We start from the raw sequence: 21,416 nt of genomic DNA, 5'->3' as shown, positions 1-21,416 counted from the left end.
AATACTAGATTATAAAAAAACACATCCATTGAAAGCTGCATTTCTTTTAACAGTGGCACTTAATTTTTAGCACTCGTACATAAATTAAATGCTTCTAGTTTTAATGCCTGTTATATGTATAAAGCCATTTGTTTGAATACACCCCTCTTTGAAATAGAATAAAACAAAAAGCCTGAAAATGAACATCATCCTTGAATGTGGATATTTTGACCTGTTCGATTTTCCTAAAATGAACAACACTTCACTAAATAGCCTGATTTAGGTGAGATTTAAATATAAATTTTGGAACAAAGTAATTTTTCATGGATACCTTGTTTTAATAGATTTATTTGTGGCACATTGCAACGGTATATAGAAACTCACCTTTTAGCTGATGTTATAGCTTCTTGGGGAAAAATACCTTGCATGGGTCCTAAAGATGGAGGCCTTTCAGTTTGAACTGGTCTATACTCCACTTTATTTTTTTGAGGAGGTGCATTGGCTTTCCTGATACGAAAGAATTTCATTTGATCATCGAAACGTTCAGCTACTGAGAAGAACAAATGCGATGAGTAGTGGTAGTATCCAAATTAACGTTTTTATAGAACAAAATTGAAGGCCATCTTAGCAAACTATAGAAAATTAATCCCCTTCTGTTCGTAACATGTCCTTGGTTCATTGTGGTTCTGCAGATCTCAAATACAGACTCTGTTACTTTGAAATATATATGTGATCTCAAGGAGGAAGCTTTGACTCTTGTAGGGTGTCAGTAGAATCAGTAGACAGTTTCATATGACCATCCTGAAGAATTTCTGTAATGAAAGACTGGGGTATAGGGTCTTAATTACATCCTGCACAGATACTTTCTGTGTGGATCTTGTAACGGGAATATTGAAGGTCTTGGTGTGATTAATGACATTGCCAGTTCAGGGCTGTAAGGCTTGTCTTTGTTCTGTGCTGTTTCCACTTGATTAGTACTTTAGCAGGTTAGGAATTGACAGAAAGTCATGCAAGTATGTTCTAGTCCAATCTGTCCAAAGAAGCTTCGGAGTTTGCCTGTATGAGCTTGAATGTGAAATCTTGGCATTTTGTGCTTTTTGCGGTACGAAAAAGATGAAATTTGATATACTCCAAAATGTATTAGATGTTCTCAAACACTTCCTCATTGAGATGCTTCCTTTTCACTTCCAAGAGATTTCTATTTACTTGACACCCTTGGTGTTCTGAAAGCCCAGCAGTTCAAATGCTGTGACCTGGTGAATGCTTACCAATTGCCCTTTTTGGAGCCCCCATAACAATTTTTTAGGTCGAGCTGATGTGGCATTCATGCGAAGCATGAATGCATCAGCTTGACAACTTATGCTGCCGGTATTTAGGAGAGTGGACAGCAATCAGACGCGCGCTTTCCCATTGTCAGATTTCACCTCGGGAGCGCGCGTCTGGTAGCTGCGCATGCGCGGTGCAAAGCCCTGGCTCTCACACAGACACAGGCAGCCCCCACCCCTCTGCATGCACGCACGCACGCACACACACACATACACACAGGCGCGCGCATGCACACGCAGGCACACGGCACACATACAGGCACACTATCCCCTGCCTCGCATTCTCACAGTCACGCATGCGCACACACATTCCCTCGCGCACACACGCACACACGCGCACACACTCCCTCTCCCCCCTCCCCTCCCCCACAGGCATACACACAGGCACGCACAGACTTCGCATCAGCCCTGGGCCCCACTCACCGACTGCGCTCTTCCGGCGGGGCTCCTCACGGCGCGTCTCCTCTTCTCAATCGGGGCTCCCTCAGGTCAGAGGAGCCCCGCAACAGGCGCCACACTCCTCCTTCTCCCTGGCCCCCTCCTGGGGACCCGGGCTACACCGGACGGCAAGGCGCTCCATGCGCCGGCAGCTCGCGGACCTCGGGAGGCGGGACTTCCGGTCGGCCGCGAGCAGATTGGCCGGCCGGCCAAGAGCTTCCGGGTCGCCGCGGGCAGCGCGGCGGCACTCTCGCAATCAACACAAAACAGGAGCTGTGCATGCGACTGGTTCTTTTTTTCTGAGCGTCACATCGGTTTCATCAACCTAGAAAAAGCTATCGAGCATTCTGCGCGCACACTTAAAGGATCCGCATTGATGGCTGTTGCAGATAAATGAAACAGGATTTTGAGATTGTATCTTTCTGTGGCATGCTGTTTTTGCCAGAATGCAGACTTTTAATGGTAGTCACGTAGCCCATTTTGTGGCTTGTTAGGCAATGCACATTTGCAGTCCACACTAGTAGTATAACGTCAATGTAACAGTAACATTAAAGGTCAGGTTTGGCAGGTAACCAACAGGGGTCAAGCTACCTTACATGGCTCACCCCATGATTTTGTCAAGGAGGCTAATATCTAGTTATTTTCAGATGAAAGCAGCTGGTTATTCCTGAATGACTGCATTTTCGCTCTTTGGACATGGAACTCCTGTGCCAGGACACATTGCTGAAATAAGGTCGGAAATGGTCTTGAAGCAGAATCCTGACCTCTGAGGGTGTGCCGGAGTTCGAAAAGAGTAAAACGCAGAGTATCTGTTGAACCATATTTGTAACATTTTGCCAGATACAGTGTAGGTGTGTAGCCTATAGTAAGATGCATCTGCCCTGTGTTATGCATGTAGTATGTTGTTGCAAAGGGTATTGTAATGACATTTTTGTAATTGTAAGGGCATTGTAAATGACAAAGCTATTAATTTCGCTATTTTCAAAATCAACACATAAATAAAAAAAATTGTCATTTACAATACCAATAGCTCAAACTTTCCTAATGCGAGACCTATTGCATTGCAAATGCTTGTCTGAATGTTGTCCCTCCCTTTTTTTCAGATACTACTTTAAGGAATTGTATGTTTATTGAGAAGATATACTATCCAGCACAAAAGCATGCTGTAATCTTTTCGGCTTCTGTTGTGTACTTTTGGTCCTCGGAAGCTTGATTCCGGTCCAGGAAAGACATGGCTTGGCAGTTCTGGCTGGACTGTTCCCATGAGGCACAGGGTCAGACTGATTTGCAAATGGCCATGTCTGTACTGGGGTGGTGTGGAGTGCAAAAAAACGATGGATTTAGGCCCAGATCTCTGTACTGGGGTGAATGTATGACATTGTTCTGCATTCTGTCCATCAACTGTGGTTTTTGCATTTGTCACCCCGAGTGGGATGGGTATGCTCAGACGTGAGTCCCATGCACTCCACACCACTGGATTCAAGCAAGCTGGGCTGAAGACTGCTGGAATGCCAGAAACCGGTCCTCGGAAGCTTGATTCCGGTCCAGGAAAGACATGGCTTGGTAGTTCTGGCTGGACTGTTCCCATGAGGCACAGGGTCAGACTGATTTGCATATGGCCATGTCTGAACTGGGGTGGTGTAGAGTGCAAAAAAACGATGGATTTAGGCCCATATCTCTGTACTGGGGTGAATGTATGGCATTGTTCTGCATTCTGTCCATCAACTGTGGTTTTTACTTTCGGACCCTAACCTACCATGATGTCAATGTCAATGATCTCGGTCTCTCTCTAGCATCATGGGTGACACATAGAGGGTTGCAGCAGAAAAAATATAATTTGCGTCCGGGAATGCATTCTTCATTTATAAGCCTTGGGGAGCCGCACCTATACCCCCCCCCCTTTGCCGAAATGGGGTCATATTTCATAAGGGGATGGGACGGGCAACCCTACACCCCAAGCTATTTAGGCCCACCTCTGGGGCAAAATGTGTACAGAAGGCGAGAGGGGGCCGAGTCTTCAAAGGCCTGAGGGAGCCACCCCAGGGGCCAAAACTTACAAGGGAGGGGGCCACACAGCCCTTCCTCCTTCAGCCATTGATGGTCTTGGAAGACCCCATCCCCCAGGCCGGCTCACCTACTGTGTCCTGAGGAGCCCATTCCCTGGACACAGTAGTTTCCCTGCCTGCACTGGCATGGGCAGGGAAACTTGTGTTTGCTCCAGCCTGGCTTGAGCATTTTCAAACCTCCCTGCAAACACAGTCTGCTTGCAGCAGGAGGGAGCTTTAACAATGCTCCTGCCAGCTGGGAGCAGACGTTTGATCTTTTTCCCAGCCATCGCTGATGCAGGCAGGGAAACAGATCAAGATATTGCTCCCACCCGGAGGGAGCAGCATAAATAGCTGCTTCCTGCAGGCTAGAGCAGTGCTGGCTCCAGCAGCATGTGGAGAGTTGGGTGGTGCCGCAAGGGCCCTGGGGCTCCTCCTGTGGCCCCCAGTTAGTGTATGGTGGGGGCTTTGGGTCACCACCAGGCTATATTAAACGTAGGCCCCGTGAGAAGGGATCCTCTGGGCCTGAATAGACTCTGGGAGGGGGGCTGCTTGACCCCCGTCCCAATTGAAAGTAAAAAAGCTGTAAGCTCTGCCCCTTCTAAATTAGCAGTATGCAACAGTGTTCCTGCCATTTCCTAGGATAGTGTGTTTTCTCTAAAGCTGCTTGTTGAAAAGTAATCTGAGATCCTTAAATGGAGGTGAATGCATGTCTGACTTATTGTCTGATTTATTGGAGCACAGTCTCTTCTGTAGTGACTGTCCAAGTGAGTTTTTTTTCTTGTCATCTCCTGGTCTGAGAGCAGAGCCCACGGTTCTCCCTTTTAATTGCTGCAGAGTATGCAAAACTGCAAAATCACCTACAAGTGCCTCTCGTTTTGTCCCGCTCCTTCCAGGTTGGTAGTAAGCAATGGTGCTGGCTCCGGGTAGGCCTCAGGGCCCTGCAGACAAACTAATCCCCCAATCCCCCCGATGCGCACGGCCAAAGGCAGTACAAAGCGGGGAGGTTGGGGTTTACATATGGTAATAAAATATTACTTTTAGGTGTAAAAAAACTGTTTTTAAAAAAATATAATTTTTTTTTAAAACACTTGTAAATTCACTGAAAAACCGAATGCTATAGTTGGGGAATATGTATGTGACAAGTTTAACATGTTCAACCTAAAAAAGACAGACATTCAAATTCACCAGTTATAGTTAGCAGAGCTAACTAGAACTTGTGCCCCCGCCACACATTTCCTAGCACTTCACATATTACATGACACACTAAATACTGACATGAGTATTGGTTACTATGGTTACCCAACTTTATTCACCCCTTTTCACTGTTTATATGTTACTTTAAACTTCTGTAGGTTTAGAGCTTGGTGGTATCTTGATGTGAATCATTATGATGAATGTATTCACAGAAGCACGTATTTTTTTCTAGTTTCATTTTCTTGTGTAGAAATTTGCCATAAAATATAATCATAGTAGTTTGTTTTGGTTATGTGGTGTGACCATTGTTTTATATACTTAGATATACTGCTGACTACTTAATTCTCTTCTACTATGATAAACCTTCTGAAGCGATTTAATGTTACCTTTATTGTTTCTTTTGTAAAGTGCCCTCGCAAAGCAGTGCTTTTTGCTGACTTTGTGTTAAGATGTGTGTGTTAAGGGTCCCTGGTGACTCATTGCATCTTCTACACTTTTGAAACTGCTAAATATTTGGTATTGTTTGACGGTGGCGCAAGGTTTCCAAAGGTACCAATGGAAAGAGACTACGTGTGTTTAAGAATCTCAAATTACAGTTGAAAGTAGGAATGTTTATCTTCACATCTGATCTTGTGTCTCTGAACCTCATTTTTAATTTTTTTTAATTTTGATTTGTGTAAAAAAAAAAATTCTATTAGGAGAATGCTTGAGTTTTGAGCTTGTGCCTTACGTTAGTAATGTTAAAATGCGTCAAATTATGCTAAAACATTTTTTTTTATTTTCTTCTTCTTTATTTGTTCATAAATAAAGGACATGAGGATTGTGTGAGAGGACTTGCAACTATTAGTGAAACTGAATTCCTTTCCTGCTCCAACGATGCCAGTGTGCGAAGGTGGTTGATCTCTGGCGAGTGTCTCCAAGTCTCATATGGACATACCAATTATATTTACAGCATTGCAATTTTCCCATCATCTCAAGGTGCGGCAGTTAAGTGTGTCATATCATTTTCAAGTAATTTTTATCCTAATATTGTCAGGACTGTACTTCATGCATATACTGACAAAATTAAAATATTAGGAGTTTTGCACTTTAAAAATTTTCAAATCTTAGGACATGAGCTATGAATTACTGTTGAGGAACTCCTTTTAAATAAATCGATCAGGGTTTATAATGTGAGACTACTCACCCGTGAGGGGGTGGGGGGTTCGGAGTGTTGGCTGCTGGTGTTTTATTAAGAAAGGCAGTCCTGGAACTCATAAATAGTTAATGCAGGGAATGCTTTAAAGCTTAAATAAAAACTGGTTGGAGGACAGGAAAAATGTGGGATTGTGCAGTACATCACCCCTATTTCGTTTTGGCAACAAGAAAGCCGAATCCATATTTTGTTGATAAGCTATGTGCTTCAGATAAGTACTTTTAAACAGAGGACAGCTGGGTAACACTTCTAATTGAACAGGTTCTCGGCCTGTTAATGCATATACCACTTCCTTCTATGTAAATTGCGCTGCAAGGGAAGCAACATGTGTTTATCTACTTTTTAGTGAGCTTGGGTGGTCTAAGAATGCAGTTTTGTTTACACGTACCAGTACCCATAATATGCATCTTTGAGCAATTTTCATGTTAGGTCAAAAGCGCATTCACTTCAAACTGATCATTACAAGGTGAAATCCTCCACATGCACCTCAGCCTTCATTCATAACAATTGTAGCTGGGTTTACTTTTTCCATTATTATTTATTAAATATGATAATAAATGACTAAACAACAAGCTGCTGTTGGGTTTCTGTGAAGGAAGCAAGAGAACTACTTCAAATTCTGTTCAGTACTTACAGGAATTAGTAACATTCCAGGTTTTATGTCATGGCAACGTTTATTACTGATTTAAGTTAAATACATTTTTCTTCAGTACATCCTATGTGCTACAGATGGTAAGTACTTTACCATTTTCAATCTTTTTCTTGGCATCTTAATAATATCTTAATGCACAAATATCTCACTGTGTAAACATGTGGAGTCACAGTAAGAAATCTGTTTGCGTCTACATGATACCCATTTGACTCCCCTCGTAAAATGCTTTCCTGGCATAATGAATGTATTTTTGACAACATGTGAGCAAGCATGCATATTGTTCTATGTAGAACCTTGTGTGGTTGGCCCCGTCTAGGTTCGCCTTTTTTTCTCTAGGTTTTCCTTGCCCTACCTGGTCTTTTGTTCTGTGGGTTCTGGCTCCGAGAGGTAGCCTTCCCCTTGGAGCAGATCAAAAACTAAATATTTCTCAAGAAATAGATGCCTGAATTCACATTGGCTCCCTCCTCTGCCTAACTTGTCTCCCAGTCCAACTGAAAACCAGTCTTAGCCCATGTCTACTTTCTTATGCACCGACCTGTCTCACACCCTCTTGTCCCTCCCCGCTATCATTCCAATCCCTCATCTTCTAACACATGCTTCTGTGATTTTTGTACATCCAGAAGTCCATACCCAAGCCTGACCCCTAGCTCACACACATGCCTAGTCTGCCACTGTTGCATTTGTATTAAGTCCATTTCATTTTCCATATCATCGGCCCATACTGTGCTCATGGGTGTGGATTTTATTAAAATGTGCATTTGTCCACGGGACAGGTTGCTTCCTAAATCTGCTTGTAGAAAATCTACTGGTCCCTTTCGTGCCACGTAGTGTGTTATCTCATTCCGAAAGAACTGATAATAGGCTTTCTGATTATTTCAGGGCTCATACTACGGTAGGATTTGAATACTAGCAATTCATGTATTTTGCCACCATTCTGCAGATCTACATACTGGGGCTGAAGGTACCAGTAAGCGATAGTTTCAGGGGTTGGAATGACATTTTGAGTGTATGCAAACCTACTAATGTGCATGTTTTAGGGGTTTCCATCAGCTCTTTTCTGATCTTTTCCCATAGTGAGAAATTTTTGAGAATTACTCCTGACAAGGACAGAAGTAAAACTTTTTCCAGGTTTGGGAAAAAAGGGGTTGGAGGTTTAGTGAACTAGTAAATGCTCAACAGATTTTTGCATGGGCAAATTCTACACATACATAGTTTCATGTGCTAAAATGCAGTTCACAAGTGAGGTACCATTTTAATTAGGAGACCTGGGAGAAATTTGTGTTGGCCTCGTGACCCAACAACTTTCCCACACAGAAATATTAGGAAAATGTGATATATTTAGCTAAAGTTGAGGTTTGCATGGTATTCTGGGTAAAAAAACATTGTTGGATCCATGCAAGTCACACCTCCCTGAACTACCCCTAATGTCTGGGTTTGGTAGGTTTCATAGATGGTCACTGATCCCGACACCAAAATGCAGGTGCCACCCTTGCAAAAACCGGTTGTTTAGTCATAAAGAAAGGTGGCACCGTGTTTTTTGGGCTGTAGATCCCCCAATGTTTTCCTACTCCGAATCCCCTGAAAACCTAAAATTTAGCTAAAGGGGGCGTGGCCAACTGCCGAGCATGGCGGCAGCTTGAAGCGGGAGCTCCTACAGGCAAAACGGCCCGCGTTATCTATCCGGACATTAATCCGACTTCTTGCCCGCTCGAAGGAGCGACATCGGCTCGGGGACCCGAGCGGCGCTACTTGCTCCAACCCCGGTGGATCTCTGACACCGGGAACTGCTCCGTCCTGTGACAGCGATCCGAGGCCTGCACCTGCCTAACAGCACCGGCCTGTAGTAGCCGTGGAGCCCGGGCGGAAGTCGACCATCCCCGGCCCGGGCGCTGAGACGCTGACCGGTCGGTGCAGCCTTCTTACCGCGAGAGGTACGGGACGACGCCGCGTCTCCGACACACCCCCCTGTGTGGTCCGAGGGAGCAGTCCAGGCCGGGGCTACCACAAGCGCTGTCTGGAGGCACAAAGCACATCGGCGAGGACCGTAAAACATCCCTGGACTCCGGCGGGCGCCATATTGGAGGCAACGAGCGACCAGACCCGCCGCTCCTGCACCAGGGTAAGGAGATACGAGCCGGGGCTCCTGCCACCTCCCAGCACTGCTGACAGTACGAGACTCACCCCACTTAGGCGGAGAGGCACGTCCCGGCCCCAACATCCTGACGCAGAGGCGACTTTATGTGAGAGAAGCCACGGTGACCCGCGTGGGGCCCTGTTGGTCTACACGATCCTGCGTTGGCGCTACTACCATAGTGCACAGAAGAGATCAGGCGCACTGCACAGGGGACCCCCCGAAAAGAACCCACTAAAGCGACGCTACAAAGCCGCGGTTGGCAGCGCTATAATACACGCTGGATACCGGAACAGTCCCGCCACAGACCACATTTGCGGTCCTCAGAGACCGACGTCCTGGGCGTCGCGACCACTAGATGCGCTGCATCTCGGCCCTGAGAGGACCACAGTGAACCCCTTGAACCGGGTGAAGCACACACAGGACGACCCGACACCAAGGGGAATCCCGCGGCTCATAGACCAAGAACTACCCAGCAACCAAGTGCGCATCGCTCCTCCATCACCGCGACAACATGGCTGGAAAAGGTACTCGGAGCACGACGACACAGGCGAAGCTTGACAAATTCGCATACGGCCAACATACCCAATCACAGAATGGTGGCCGCCATTCAGCTGGCGCGACCCCGGAACCGAGTGGCACTCCGAAGGTGACCTTAGAAGACGTTATGAAAACTCTCAACGAGGTTACCCTGCTACGGGCAGACTTCCAGAAAATGACGGAGAGAGTGTCGCAAGTGGAGGTAGTCACCAAATCACTCGTAGAGGATACCTCGGACCTACAAGTGGCAATGGAGCGCATGGAAAGAATCACTAAGCAGTTGCAAGAGAAGCTCGACGATCAGGAAGGGCGTTCCAGGAGAAACAACGTCCGCATCCTTGGCCTGCCAGAGACGGAGGGTAAAGCTGCGATGGACTTATACGTCGAGGACCTAATCAAAAACCAGCTAAAACCTAAAGGCCTCTCGCACTTCTTTTCTGTTGAAAGAGCGCACCGAGTTCCTGGAGGAGCGGCCAAGCCGGGTGCCACTCCACGACCTGTGCTGGCCAGGCTCTTCAATTTTAGAGACAGAGACGCGATCCTTCAGGCGGCAAGAGTCTCCCCACCTGTGCGGATACAGAACTCAACCTTAGCATTCTTTCCTGACTACACGGCAGAAGTGGCTAGGCGCAGAAAATCGTTCACGGAAGTGAAAAAGGCCCTGCGAGACAAAGGCCTGCCATACTCCATGCTCTTCCCCGCCAAGTTGCGCATAGTGGCCGAAGGAAAAACTTGGTTCTTTGACACGCCAGAGGTGGCTAGAGAATGGCTGGATGGCTGGAGGCAGGTGGGCCAACCCCAGCGACCGCACAGAGACCGACAGCGCCAGCGCAGCGGAAAATCGACGGGTCACCCATCAATAGACCCCCCGAATGAAGAAGGTGTGACAACGCTGGATTCTGATCTTGAGAGGGACCCACTTGACTCTGGACAACCTGTTAGGGGCTGATCAAACTGGGCTGTACGAGAAACTGCAGGTTTACAGCCCTTGGGGACTTGACGCTGATGGAGCTGAGTAGGGCGGGCATTGGCCGGTGCCTGTAGGGGTCTCACCAACCCCACGAGCAAGTAAGATGGACGGGGAGGGACTTAAGCACTCTGCCAAGTTGAGGATGTGGGCGGGTTTTCGTCCGTGGTGCAGGGGAGCAGGGAGGGGGTTGGGAAGGGAAGTTGTACTGTTATGGTTATGGTTATTGTTCTCAGTCATCACCACTTCAATGGGGATCGCGGTCACACTACAGGCCGTACACTCCTGGTACCCTAGCACGAGTCATCGCATAGGTATTGCGCTCCACTTCCACATATCAGCAACGCTACTCATGAACCCGATTGGCCCTTCAGGCTCGAAACACGCCCGCTGAAGGCGGCACACCAATGGTACTGATTTCCCCCTTAAAACTGCTCTCATGGAATGTTAGAGGCCTAGGGGATAAAATTAAAAGGGGGTTGGTCCTACAAACAGTCAAACGTCACGGGCCTGACTTGGTGATGTTGCAAGAAACACACCTGGCTGGGTCTACCTGCAAAGCACTTGATAGACGTGGGTATGCCATGGCGGTACATGCGGAGTTCACAACAGGGTCTAGGGGAACTGGGATACTCCTTAAGAAAAACTCCTCTTTTATGGTTGATAGCCGTAGAACGGACGATCAGGGTCGGTTTGCGGCGCTGTGTGGCCAGTGGGAAGGGAGACCCCTCAACGTGGTATCCGTATACATCCCCCCCAGCACTACATTCAACGGCGCTACCGGCGCTGGGTCAATTTCTTGTTGACCTTCCGGAGGGCGACATGATCATTGGGGGGGACTTCAATGCCATAACAGACCCACTGTTAGACACCTTTCCCGTGCGGGAGCGTCAGAGAGGGACCTCCACGCTTCCTAGTTTTCTAACCGCACTGGGCCTAACAGATGTTTGGCGTCAACTGAATCCCACAGCAACTCAGTACACGCACTACTCCTCTACATACAACAGTCTCTCCCGTATTGACTACCTCTTCTTTTTGGGAGTGGGACTGGGATCAGTAGACAAATTAGAGATCCTGCCCAGAGGTATATCTGATCACTCCCCAGTGTCCCTCCACCTCACAAATAAAGAGAAGAAACGCGCAAGGCTCTATCCGATATACCCCAACTATTTGCAAGTCCCTGGTATCAGGAAGAAACTCAAACAGGCAACGATTCACTATTTTACAGAAAATGTAGGATCGGTATCCTCTCCTTCGATACTCTGGGAGGCATATAAAACAGTCCTGCGCGGCGCAGCTATAGCGGCTATCACGGGACACAAGAGAGACTCCAGAAGTGAACTCACCCAACTAGAACTGGCGTTACACACCGCAAACACTGCCCACATGTCGGACCCCACCCCTGACACCGCACATGAGCTACACCTCAAACAGCAGCAACACCTGGCCCATCTCACGACGGTCACCAAAGGACACTTGGCGAACACCGCACACAGGGTATATGATGTAGGGGATAAGGCCGGGAAAATGTTGGCCTGGTTGGACAGAAGGGGGGGTTGCAATAGAGGTATTCAGAGATTGTGTACACAGGACGGCCAGCTACTGACGCACCCTGAGCAAATAGTAGACACCTTGGCACGCCACTATCAGGGAATTTACACACCAGACCGGACGGTCACAGACCGGGAGGCGTTAGCGTCGCTCGACCACATTACTGTCCCCGCGCTTTCGCAAGAAGCGCAACAGGAACTGGACACTGACTTAACAGACACCGAAGTCCAATTAGCAATACAGTCGTTGCAATCTGGCAAGGCGCTGGGTCCTAACGGAATACCCGTGGAATGGTATAAAACATCGGCCTCCTTGCTGAGCAAACCCCTGCTAGATATGTATAAGGAAAGTTTAGACAAAGCTGAACTCCCTCTGGACCAACGCATGGCCACGATAGTGGCCATTCCTAAGCCAGACAAACCGCCGACACTATGTACCTCATACCGACCCATCTCCCTGCTTAACGTAGAAGCAAAGATCCTGGCTAAACTCCTGGCTAGTCGTCTGACCAACCACCTACACACCCTAATACACCCCGACCAATCAGGCTTCATGCCGCACAGAAGTACTGCTCTGAATCTGCGGAGGGTGCACGGGGTCATGGCACGAACACATCTCCTTTCAGAACAAGCTGTCATCTTATCCCTGGATGCCAAAATGGCTTTTGATCTGGTCGAATGGGAATATCTATTTGCGGTCCTCGCACGTATGGGCTTCGGCCCGAAATATATAGCATGGGTACGGTTGCTGTATGAGTCACCGATGGCGCAGGAAGTGGCCAACGGCCACATCTCACGGCCTTTTCCCCTGGGACGCGGCACCAGACAAGGATGCCCGCTCTCGCCCCTACTCTTCGCGTTGGTATTGGAGCCATTGGCTATCCTGCTCAGAGCAACACCGCTGTTTCGGGGCATCACATGGGAAGGCGGGTGGGAAGATAAGGTTTCCCTGTATGCAGACGATATGCTGATCTACATGACCAATCCGAATGAGGGTATTCCTGCCCTATTGACACTATGCGATGAGCACGGAAAAGCATCAGGGTACACCCTGAATTGGTCAAAATCTATAATATTCGTACTCAAGGGCCCGGAGCGCTCCTACAAGCTGACTGCCCCCTGCAATTGGCTTCTGACTCATTTAAATACCTGGGCATTCACATCACCACTACTGCAGCGGACTTTTACACCGCGAACTTGGTGCCACCTTTGGCACGGCTACGCGCGGACGTTAAATACTGGGCCACCCTACCACTGACCCTACTGGGACGGGCCGCATTATATAAAATGATGGCTCTCCCTCGATTTCTCTATGTGTTAGAAAACACCCCTCATGTGGTGGCCCCGCGCTACTTCCAACAAGTCACTGCATTGGTAGCTGCTCTGTTATGGGGCAATGGCCCAGCCCGTATAGCACAGGACAAACTAGTGAAAAGCTGGTATGAGGGAGGGATTGCGTTACCCAATCTCCAATTGTATTATTGGGCCTCCCAACTGAAGGTCATCAATCATTGGATCCACATCTCACGGGATGACCCCGCATATAAGGCAGACTGGTCGCAGTTAGGGACAGACGGCATGCTCTCCGTATTATATAATCACTCACAGGTTCGGAAGTTGTTTGGACCGACGTTCCATACTACGACTTTATGGCATGCAGCACAATCTCGACTGGGGTGGAAAGAGAAAATCACCAGAATGATGCCGTTATGGGACGCTAAATCATTGGGAAACTTAAGATCCAGCAAGGGCTTTACACACTGGGATCAGATAGGGATTTCGGTAGTAGGCGACCTTTGGGATAAGGGCTCGGTGGTTCCCTTCTCACAGCTACAGCAACAGTATGGTATGGGACCCAATGAAACATTCAGATATGTGCAAATCCGGCATGCCCTTCTGCGCGCAATTCCACCTGACACCACGCTCCCGGAATCATCCCCACTAGAGGACAGGTTACTAACAGACTTTATGGAGCAGAAGGCAACATCTCTCACATACAAAAAACTGGTTAATAACCTGGCAGACCCCACGCAGAGGCTTAGGGAGAGGTGGGTCGGGGAACTAGGAGACATGGATGACACAGAATGGAATGAGGCGCTTGCGTCACCAAAAGAAGTGGGCATCTCGGCTAGGTTCAGGCTGGTCCAACTCAAGATCCTCCACCGCACCTACTACACCAGAACACTTCTACACAAGATACACCGGGCACCACACCCCTTCTGTCTAAGAGGTTGCGGGGAGGAGGGAACTTTACTGCACACCATATGTGATTGTCCTTTGATCCAGGAATTCTGGCGACAAATTATGCGCACAGTCTCCCAAACAGTTGAGGTGTCGCTCCTGCCTGAGCCCCGCAAGTGCCTGCTGAACATTTGGGATCCCACTGACCTGGGTAGATATGGACAACTGTGGGTCACGTTGGCTGTGACGGTGGCCAAAAGAGACATTGCACAAAAGTAGGGTGCTCAAGATTTACCTACAGTAGCTGGCTGGATTAGAAATATGGACCTTCTAATGGTGAAAGAAAGGGCGGTATACGTAATGCGGGCCTGTCCCCGTAAATGGAATAAGGTCTGGATGCCGTGGAATAAATATAGGGGCGAACCATGTGCGGCCCTACCTGAGGATGAGGACCTAGACTCGGAGGAGGATGAGGATTAGGAAGTGAGGGCGGGAATATGTTACTCTGGTTTGTAAAGGGATGGAGCGTGGACACAACATTACCTCTGAACATTGTACGGGATGTATACAATGGATGACAACTGTTTATGAAAGGGTACGACAATTTATTGAAGTGATGGCATTAGTTAGGTTATTTTTCTTATTTTGTAGAATTAGTTTTCTCTTTGTTAGTCGCAATTACTGGCAACCAACTGCTGTACTATACGAGGGCATACTGCGAAATGGGGGAGGGTATGGAATATTGCTCAGTGAGATTATATGCGAAATAGTCGCGATTACTTTTTCCTTGTCCTTATTGTGAGAATGAACTCAGACAACGGACTGTACTGTGCTTTACACATCTCTGGGGAAAACTTTGTGATAAATGTGCAGCAGATGAGAGACAATGATGAATTGAATAACTTCTTTGCCTACTTGACAATAAAGTTTAAAAAAAAAAAAAAAAAATTAGCTAAAGTCTCATTTCCCTTGCATATCTATGTGGTAATGTTGTGAGATCACTGCACCAGCACACATTTCCCACCACTCCGCGTTCCCCTCAGTCTTGCGATAAACATTATATCTCGCTTGAGTGAGTGCCCAGAGCAGTGTCAGCCTAAAACGTATGAAAAAAAGCCTGCCCTTCTAGACCCACTTTGGTTCCCCCCTCAGTTTTTCACATTATAAGATTTTAGGTTCTCTGCTTGGGGCACCGACACAAGTGAGATCATTTTTTATCAGGAGACCGAGGGAAATGCTAGGTATTGGGAAACTTGAGCCATCTCAGTGATCAACATATTTTCCACACTGAAATGTGAGGAAAGTGTGACTTGTTCGCTAAATTTGAGGTTTGCAATGGATTCTGGGTAATAAAATGCTGGAGTATCCACACAAGCCATACCACCAGCAAACCGCCATCCATGCACACCACTAGCCAAGCACAACAGCAACTAAGCACCATCCACGCACACCGCCAGTCACACACCATCCAAACACATCGCCGGAAAAGCAACAGTCTACGCACTCCGCCAGCCAAGTGATAGTCCACGAACACTGCCAGACATGTGCCATCCAGGTAGACCGCTAGCCAAGCTACAGTCCACACACTGCCAGCAAAATGCAGGTTCACTAACAGCCAGCCAAACGCCAGTTCACTAACAGCCAGCCAAACGCCAGTAAGCCACTCCCTGACATGCCCATAAACATATGTTTGAGGCGTATGAGCTTCAGATCTTACACTGCATTAGATCGCCACCTGGTGTTGGGCTCGGATAATTGCATGTTGTTGTCATCTTGGAAGAAGTCTTTTTACTCACGAGATAGGTGACTCCCCCTTGGACGATAGTGCGCATGGGCATCGGCTCCATCCTTAGATTGTTTTTTTCCGCCTCTGGGTTTGGATGAAAATTTTCCGCTCCGGTTCGAAGTCTACTTTTTAAGTACTTTGACGCGTAAAAACGTATTCAAACTTCACCAAACTACTTTCGATATCGACAAACGTCGCCTTGACTCAATCAGCTCCATTCCGGTCGCCGACGCGGGCCGTTGGGCCTATCCACGCCACCTGTGCTTATTGCCAGAACACGACGAATCCAGCTGTACAGCCTGTGCGTCCTTTCGATCCAAGAAGACCATTCGAGATCGGAGGGCCCGTCGACACGACATGCAGAGATCAGCTCCGGAACCGGAGGATATCTTCGACGAAGAAGTTCCGCTCGTTCCCAAAAGAAGATTCAGATGATCTCCAAATCGTATCCGAGGCAGACGACTCTGATGACTCCATACCATCGGGTTACCGCGTGAGTACTACTGCCCCTGCCCCATATCCACCACCCACATCGAAGGCAAAGATCAAAATTCCGCCTCCGGGGCCCAGTCGCGACCGAGAAAACACTTCGAAAGCCCCGCCATCGAGCCCGACTCCGAAGAAAATGCTCAAGCCTTCCGGTAGCTCCTTACCGAGCAAGCCGCACGTGCCGATTCCACCAGCTCCCTCGGCACCATAACCGAAAGAAGTCCCGGCTCCGAAACCGTCGACTTCTAAAGACAAAACTATGAAGCCAGTGTCTGACACCTCGAGGCCGACGAGACCAGCTTCCACTCCGAAGCCAATATCTTCAGTACCGAAACCTACAAGGCCTGATTCCGATGCGCTCAAGCCCTCGAAACAGCCTACGACTCCAAAAACAATACCTTCTGTGCTGAAATCTACGCCAGAGGACACAGTAACAACTCCTAAGGCTAAAGACAAGCAGCAACCATGCCCAGAACCGGAAAAATCAGCGCCGGAAAAGGTTCTGCAAGCAGAAGACCTTTTCCAACCTGATCCTCCACAAAAGAAGATCTACATTGACCCAAATACAGATCATGTATCCACTACACCACTCAGGAAGAGGAAATCAGACACCACGTACACCTGCAGTGCCTGTCAAGAAGGACTCTGCCATATCTCCTTTGCACCCTTCTTCTCCTATCCTTCCTTCTCCTTCATCTCCTGTTCCTCTTAACATTTCACCTCAAAATTCTTCTGAAAACTCTACTCCTCATTCTTCACCATATACACCTCCAAATGATGATGAGTAATGCATAGGGGGAGGGGTAGACCCAGATGAGCCTTTTCCCTACCCTGTTGATGATCTAGATTGGGAGTACCCAAACCCACAAGATGTGCCAAATATTCCTGACCCACATTCATATCCATCTCCCCCAGAAGACAATATTGGTTTTGGGTACTTACTGAATAGGGCTGCCATTTATCAGGGGGTCACCATGTATTCAGATGAGGCAGAGGAAGACTTTTTATTGGATATGTTTGGACAATCACAAAGGTCTGTTCAAATTCTTCCTATGATTAAAGGGGTCATCAAACATGCTCCAGAAGTATTTAAAGATCCTCTACGTGCTAGGATTCTAAACCCTAGAAAAAGTACAGGCCTGCTCATGGGGATCCTGCCTACATTGAAGGACAGCCACCCTTAGATTCCCTAGTCGTGTCAAATGCTAGAAAAAGAGCAAACTCACAGACATTCGGTGAAGCACAACCCCCTGATAAAGAATATAAGGTGATAGATGCTTCAGGCAAAAGGATAGCTGCATAGGCTACCAATACATGGCGTATTGCTAACACACAAGCCCTCCTTGCAAGATATGACAGGGCTCACTATGATCAGTTAGAGACATTACTACAACATCTACCTGACCAATATAAGGAGCAGGCAAACTACCTTATACAAGAAGGCAAGTTAATTTCAAATGCCTGTCAGTGCGCACTTGATGTAGCACACACTGCATCTAGAGCTGTAAACACTAGTGTCCTACTTAGTCGTCATGCGTGGCTACGCATTTCAGGATTTAAGCAGGAAGTGCAAATTACCATCTTAAATACGCCATTCAACCAACATCAATTGTTTGGACCAGAGGTAGATGCAGCACTTGAGAAAATGAAGAGGTCTATGGGAGCTTTGCAATCCACACAAGCTAGAGGCTCTTTTAGTCGCTCCTTCTATAGAGGAGGCTCCAAACAGACTGGAGCAGACAATACATCTTCCTTCAAATCCAAAACAGACATCCTTCAGTAAAAGGTGCTACCTTCTACATTAACAAAGATGTAACTTGGCATATTCATCGATACGCCTACATCTGGCAGCAATTGCAGCATATTTACAAAATAGACAACATCTGTCTTTATTTAGAGTGCTTGCTATTAAAGCATTTATGGAAGGATTAAAAAGAATCATTCCTCCCAATTTACCACCTTCTCCAATGTGGAACCTAAACATTGTTCTTACAAGGCTCATGGGACCACCTTTTGAACCTCTACACAAATGTGAACTGCAATTCCTCACATGGAAAACAGCTTTTCTAGTAGCTATTACCTCTCTTATGAGAGTTAGTGAGATTCAAGCTTTCACTATACAAGAACCATTTTTACAATTACACCGTAATAAAGTGGTTCTCAGAACAAATCCTAAATTCCTTCCAAAAGTCATTACTCTGTTTTCATTTAAACCCATCTGTAGAGTTTATTTTTTTTTTTATTTTATGTAGTTTATAGAGCGCACAGCTACCCCCGAAGGGGTGTCCCGGCGCTAGATCCTGAGTCTCTAAGGGGGAATAAGGAGCAAAGAGCAAGGGGAGCAGCAGGGAGAAATCAGAGTCCAGAGAAGAGCCAAGTTTTGAGTTTGGCTCGGAAGATGGATTCGGAAGGACAAAATCTCAGATCAATTGGCAGAGCGTTCCACCATTTTGCCGCAATGACACTGAACCCTCTGCCACCCATTCTAGAAAGTCTAAAACGGGGAGAGATCAGGAGGCGGAGGTCATTGGATCTCAAGGATCTGATGGAACGAGATATAGAGACGCGTTACCGGTGTTTTTCCAAAACCCAGACTCTGTAGCAGAAAGAGCTCTACGCACACTAGACGTTAAAAGAGCTCTCCTCTATTATATAGGCAAGACCAAATCCTTTCGCAAAGCAAAGCAATTGTTTGTAGCTTTCTCTCCACCACATAAGGGCAATCCCATCTCTAAAGCTGGAATTGCAAGGTGGTTTGTAAAATGTATACAAATATGCTATCAAAAAGCAAAACGTACATTAACAGTGCCTCCTAGAGCGCACTCCACACGCAAACTAAGAGCCTCTATGGCTTTCTTTGGGAACATTCCCCTAGAAGACATCTGCAAGGCATCAACATGGTCTACAACCTACACCTTCACTAAACACTATTGTGTTGATGTGCAAGCTAAGCAGCAAGCTGCAGTAGGCCAAGCTGTCCTCAAAACCCTCAACTGCAACAGATACAGGTGACCACCGCTAGGGCAGACACTGCTGTACAATCGATGCACAGTGGAAGATCTGCAGCTCATATGCCTCGAACGGAAAATGCTATTTACCAGTATGCATCTGTTCTTGGCATGTAGAGCTGCAGATTCTTACACGCCCTCCCTCCTCCCCGGTGCCTGTATCTGTTCCAGTTCTATCTTAATTAGATATACATGCATGGATATCCTTTCTTCTTTCTACAAACTCCATCATTTCTCATCATGGCGAAAAACAATCTAAGGATGGAGCCGATGCCCATGCGCACTATCGTCCAAGGGAGGAGTCACCTATCTCGTGACTACAAAAGACTTCTTCCGAGATGATGACAACATGCAATCATCGAGCCCAACACCAGATGGCGATCTAATGCACATTGTAAGAATCTGCAGCTCTACATGCCACGAACAGATGCATACTGGTAAGTAGCATTTTCCTTCTGGTGCATCGTGGGCTGTGGTTATTCTTTTTTGGAGGGGGTGGGGCATTGATATCATGCCTCTTTTATTTAAAAAAAGAATCCTGGTGTCTAGTGGGCTTTCCGCCCCTCCATCCCCACCTCCGGGGGCAATCGGGGGTAATAACCCTCTTCTACCCTCCAGGACGGGCAGAAAGACGGTCCCTTTTTTGGGGGGAGCGGGGGCATTGGCATGCCCATTTTGGGCAGCCCCCCACCCTCACATATTCAAAACAAAAAAAATCCATGGTGCCTAGTGGGCTTTCTGCGGACCCCGGGGGAGGAAGATCGAGGGTTAGTACTCCCATCTGCCCCCAATTTATAATTGTGGGTGTGGACATGGTCTTGTCCATTGTGGGCAGCCCCCATCCCGCATCAATAATAAAAAAAAAAACCCTGGTGTTTAGTGGCCTTTCTGCCTCGCGGGGGGGGCGGGGTTGATCAGGGGTAATAACCGCCATCTGCCGCCCAGAGATTATCCCCTTTCCAACGATAATGCTCCAGTGTGTTTAGGTGCTTGGGGGAGGTGGGGGCGTGAGATAGCACTGAAGCAGTGAAACTAAAACAAGCCGATTGGCTCATTTCCGTTTCACTTTCAACGTAATGACGTCCGCGCGTCATGCTTGCGATCACCATTACATTGAAGAAATCTAAATGCCTCTGGAGGTTGGAGAAGCTCCCTCTTCCCCCCCACCCCCCAACCACCACCCCCACCTCCCAACCAACCTTCCAAGGCAAAAATAAAAAATCCTTCGGCAGAGGGATTTGACGGTGGTGTGCCGAGGACGTATCCATTACTACTTCAGCACCGAATGGGTTAATTTGATCAAAACAAATCAGTGCGCTAGGTGATTACATTTGCACACATTATCGTTTTTGTGCTGTATGCTTTCATCAGTAAAACGGTATGTCTGTGCACATGTAATGGTCATGTCAATTGAAAACATGTAGTCTCCACTCTACGCCACTCCACTCTACGCTTCGCCACTGCACTCTACACCAATGTACTCTATGCCTCTGCACTCTATGCCTCTGCACTCTACACCAATGTACTCTGCACCTCTGCACTCTACACCAATGTACTCTGCACCACTGCACTCTACACCACTGCACTCTATGCCTCTATAGTCTATTCTCCAACACTACTTTACACTACTGCACTTTGTGTCACTGTATTCTACGCCACTCCACACAATGCCAGTGCACTGTGCCACTCTACTCCGATGCACTCTGCAACACTACTCTGCCCTCTACTCTGCACAACACTACCACACATCACTCTACTCAACACCACTCCACTGTAGGCCGATCTAGTCTGCTCTGCACTGCTCTAATCTGTCCCATTACATTCTACGACGCGGCAACACTCCACTCGGACACTCCACTCTACGACACTTTGTGTGCCACTCTGTTACTTCACGGTACTCCATACTCCATACTACTCTCCTCTATGCCACAAA

At 47.4% G+C, this 21,416-nt stretch overlaps 1 protein-coding gene across 2 annotated transcripts in view; it reads left to right on the top strand.

Annotated features, from left to right (window-relative positions):
- The window catches only part of PLAA (phospholipase A2 activating protein), a 184,825-nt gene that overhangs the window by 64,045 nt on the left and 99,364 nt on the right, over positions 1-21,416 (top strand). For both annotated transcript variants that reach the window (XM_086962122.1, XM_086962123.1), the window contains one exon: positions 5,795-5,962. In XM_086962122.1, coding sequence (XP_086818248.1) covers positions 5,795-5,962 — 168 coding nt within the window. The remainder of the gene's footprint in view (positions 1-5,794; positions 5,963-21,416) is intronic.

Source organism: Lissotriton vulgaris, chromosome 3_1, assembly GCF_964263255.1.
Source record: "Lissotriton vulgaris chromosome 3_1, aLisVul1.2, whole genome shotgun sequence".
Classification (NCBI taxonomy): Eukaryota; Metazoa; Chordata; class Amphibia; order Caudata; family Salamandridae; genus Lissotriton; species Lissotriton vulgaris.
The sequence above is the reverse complement of the archived record's forward strand: the minus strand, read 5'-3'. Positions and strand labels throughout refer to the sequence as shown.